A 3,584-nucleotide genomic window follows, 5' to 3' on the forward strand; every position below is an offset into this window, starting at 1 on the left:
GAATGGACTCCCGTCGGCGGCAGGATTTCCAGTGATCGAGAGGGTTTGGGTGGTGAAATGCATTTGTAAGGTGGGTAAGTCATCTGCTCCTTTTCAATTTGTACCATTTCCCCCATTTTTTGCAGCAACTTTCCCTGATTGAAAACTTCAGCATCACAACGTAGAATCAACCAAACTACGGCTAACTAAAAAGAAATCAACCAAATGCTTAGCCTGATGGTCATGTAATGAAGATAAGTCGTTGATAAATCATGATAATATTCAAATACAACAATCAAATTCATAAAGGTACAGCCTGACTCGCGCCACAAAAAAATATTCATGGGTGCCGCCTGTAAATGTGAACTCAGCTTGTAATTGGCTGAAGACGTAAAGGCTCAGGCTCAAAACAATGAAGAAGAAGCTACAAACTTCTGTCCTGTCCATTGGCTTTCATCATAATCCACTTGCATAATACATTCCGAAGATTTCTGATGCACTGCATCGAAAGCTATAGCCAGGATAACTAGTAGCTGTATAGCTTAATTCTGACACAAGTCCACCAATCAAATAAATCTGGTTCAATCAGACAAACCAGACTTGGCCTTCAAGTGCTCCTTAAATTTCATAATGTCACCCTCCCACCGAGTCACGGCCTGATTTTCACACACCCATATCTCCTGGGCCACCTGGTTTATGAGCCTAAAATCATGGCTAACAAGAACCAAGCCACCGTCCCATTCATTCAAAGCCTCAGCCAGGGAGTCAATTGTCTCGATATCCAAATGGTTAGTTGGCTCATCCAACAGCAGCATGTGCGGTTGTCTCCAAGCTAACCATGCAAATATAACTCGGCTCCTCTGACCATCTGACAAGTTCTTCATGGGCATCACTTGAGCTTTACCGGTAAGCCCAAACCTCCCAACAGCTGCCCGCATCTTCTCTTCCTCATTTCCAGGGTACTCTCTAATCATGAACTGTAGTGCAGACAATTCCATATCGAGTTTCTCAGCCAAGTGCTGATGGAACTGAGCGATCCTCAAGTGGTTGTGACGCCGCACCATGCCATCAAGAGGAAATAGATCGCCTGTCATCAACTTCAGTAGCGTACTCTTCCCAGCTCCATTTGGTCCTACCAGTGCCACTCTAGAATCAAGATCTACACCAAAATCAAGGTTCTTGTAGATGAGATTATCAGGCGTGTAACCAAAAGTTACTTCCACAAATTGAAGAACAGGAGGAGGAAGCTTCCCCACATCAACAAATCGGAAAACCAAAACCTTGTCCCTGACCACTTTCTCTGTGAGCCCACCACGCTCCATCTTTGCCAAAGTTTTCTCTTTGCTCTGTGCCTGACGAGCAAGTTTGGCAGACCCATGTCCAAAACGTGCAATGTATTCCTTCATTGACGCTATCTGCTCCTGTTCCCACTTGTACTGTTTCATCTGGTTCTCTTCAAGTTCAGAACGTGTTTGAACATATTGGTCATAATTACCAGTGTAGATCTTCAATGACTTATTTTGCATATGGATGATATTAGTACAGACTCCATTCAAAAAATCCTGAGAATGTGAAACCACTACCAGAATTCGTTCAAATTTCTTCAACGTTTCCTCTAACCAGACACAAGCCTCTAAGTCTGCAACGGAGAGAAGTATCTTGTCAAGCGTCAACAGCAATAATTTAAGAACGATAGATTGTTAAAATATCTGGGATATTCACAATCATTGGATATGGAGGTCCAACATTAGTTAGGAGATTTTATTCGAATTATATGCTAGAAAATATTGTGATTAGTATTAGTGAATCACTGAATATACAATTCCCAAAAAATTCTCATATGCAATCCGAGAAGGAGGTCCAACAGAAAACAGTAGGACATTTGAGATCTTAATAAGGCTCTGCAATAAATAAATCAACTACATTCAATCTAAAGGGAAAGATAATACATTTACCTCCAATCCACTATTGTAATTTATATTTGAAAATGAACCAACAATAGAAATTCTTCTATGTTGTCCATTTTGGATCGGAAACCTTTACTACTCAAGAAGCTTACCAAGATAATTTGTGGGTTCATCAAAAGTGAGTATAACGAAGCAACAAAATAGTTGAGTTTCAAATACAACAATCAAGCCCATAGCAAGCATAATATCATCAACCATGTATCATATATTTCAAATTCCAAAACCAAGTGACGTCTGCAGTATGATAATATTGAACTGAAAATCCAATATAGACTGACTTTTTAACTCATTGCCATATGCATGTTATCTATATCACAAAACAATATGATGATATGCTCCAAATCCAACAATCTAAACAAACTTAAATTCAGCGCAATAAACATGCATGTTATCTATATCTCAAAGCAATCTGTATTGACTCAGCAAGCTTACCAAGATGATTTGTGGGTTCATCGAGCAACAATATGGTGGGATTCATGAATAGTGCCCTTGCCAAAGCAATCCTCATTCTCCAGCCACCAGAAAAATCTCGTGTTTTCTTTGTTTGCATCTTCTTGTTGAATCCAAGACCATATAAGATCTCAGCAGCACGCTTTTCGGCAGTTGATGCATCTAGTGCTTCCAAACGTTCATAAATGCGATCAAGTTGTTCACCACCACCATCATCCTAAGACGAAAACACTAAATAAGCAATTCCCGAGATGCTTCCTTTTCTAGGGCACTATTATTCTTTGGGTCAGATAATAATACCTGTCCAGCCAAGGCTTCAACTTCTTTCTCTAATTTCAACCTTTCTTCATCACAACTTATGACAGCCTCAAGAGAGGACATGTCAGAAGCTTCGATCTCCCGAGTAAGATGAAAAATATCCATGTGCTCTGGAATGGGAAGTTCTCTGCACCCAATTGCAGAGAGGAGGGTAGACTTCCCACATCCATTTAGCCCAAGTAAACCATATCGCCTGAATATAAGGAGTACTAAAAATAGAGTAATGGGAAATAAAGACATAATACAGCACAACATCCTGGAGTGGTGAAGTCAAAACACACCTGCCATAATTGAGTTCCAGTTCAGAATCAACAATAAGATCATGGCCATGAAAAGTGAGCGATAGAGATTCAATCTGCAAAAAGCATAAGCAATAGATAAATCAAAATGTCCTCATTTTGGGTAAACCATAACAGTTACAATGGCACAATATTTAATATACAATCTTATTCATGTATCCCAACAACGTGGGAGATGGTTTCAGTAAGTCTACATGATCAAAACTTTGACGGAATATTATCTTTTGTACATAAGTATGGAAGAACAGATTTAGTCAAAGACAAAAATGTACCTTTTTCAATATCATATCTTGTTAGTTATGTTATTTATAATCAATAGAATATGACTATTGTAAAAGAACCAAAAGGCGTAAAAATTGACCATTTATTCTCAGATTACCTTGAGTATAAAGAAACAGAATTTGAATGGTTAATTCAACCATCAAGAAAATCTTTGGAAATTAATTTTAATGACCAAAGACCATTAATTAGAGAACAAAGACCACTTCTTACTAGAAGTTTATCTTTAAACAGAAAATCACTCCCAAATGTTAAATGGAAGGATGAACCAGAAACAAGCCAAAGTAAACAA

General features: G+C 38.6%; 1 protein-coding gene across 1 annotated transcript; it reads right to left on the reverse strand.

Moving 5' to 3' along the window:
- Positions 1-196: 196 nt before the first annotated feature.
- On the reverse strand, positions 197-3,140 carry LOC111373908 (ABC transporter F family member 1). The gene is made up of 4 exons (XM_022996503.1): positions 2,996-3,140; positions 2,697-2,907; positions 2,379-2,613; positions 197-1,618 (listed from the first exon to the last, which is right to left on the reverse strand). The coding sequence occupies exons 2-4, from the start codon at positions 2,817-2,819 to the stop codon at positions 561-563; spliced, it is 1,416 nt and encodes a 471-aa protein (XP_022852271.1). The 5' UTR covers positions 2,820-2,907; positions 2,996-3,140; the 3' UTR covers positions 197-560.
- Positions 3,141-3,584: the final 444 nt, after the last annotated feature.

The sequence above is a fragment of the Olea europaea genome, unplaced genomic scaffold, assembly GCF_002742605.1.
Source record: "Olea europaea var. sylvestris unplaced genomic scaffold, O_europaea_v1 scaffold11776, whole genome shotgun sequence".
Lineage (NCBI taxonomy): Eukaryota > Viridiplantae > Streptophyta > Magnoliopsida > Lamiales > Oleaceae > Olea > Olea europaea.

What these genes read in the sequence shown, in the direction of transcription:
- LOC111373908 (XM_022996503.1), bottom strand. Translation starts at nt 2,819, where the DNA reads ATGGATATTTTTCATCTTACTCGGGAGATCGAAGCTTCTGACATGTCC. An exon ending in TTGAAGCCTTGGCTGGACAG is followed by an intron (nt 2,614 to 2,696) that starts GTATTATTATCT and finishes TTTTCGTCTTAG; the next exon opens with GATGATGGTGGTGGTGAACA. An exon ending in TGAACCCACAAATCATCTTG is followed by an intron (nt 1,619 to 2,378) that starts GTAAGCTTGCTG and finishes TCTCCGTTGCAG; the next exon opens with ACTTAGAGGCTTGTGTCTGG.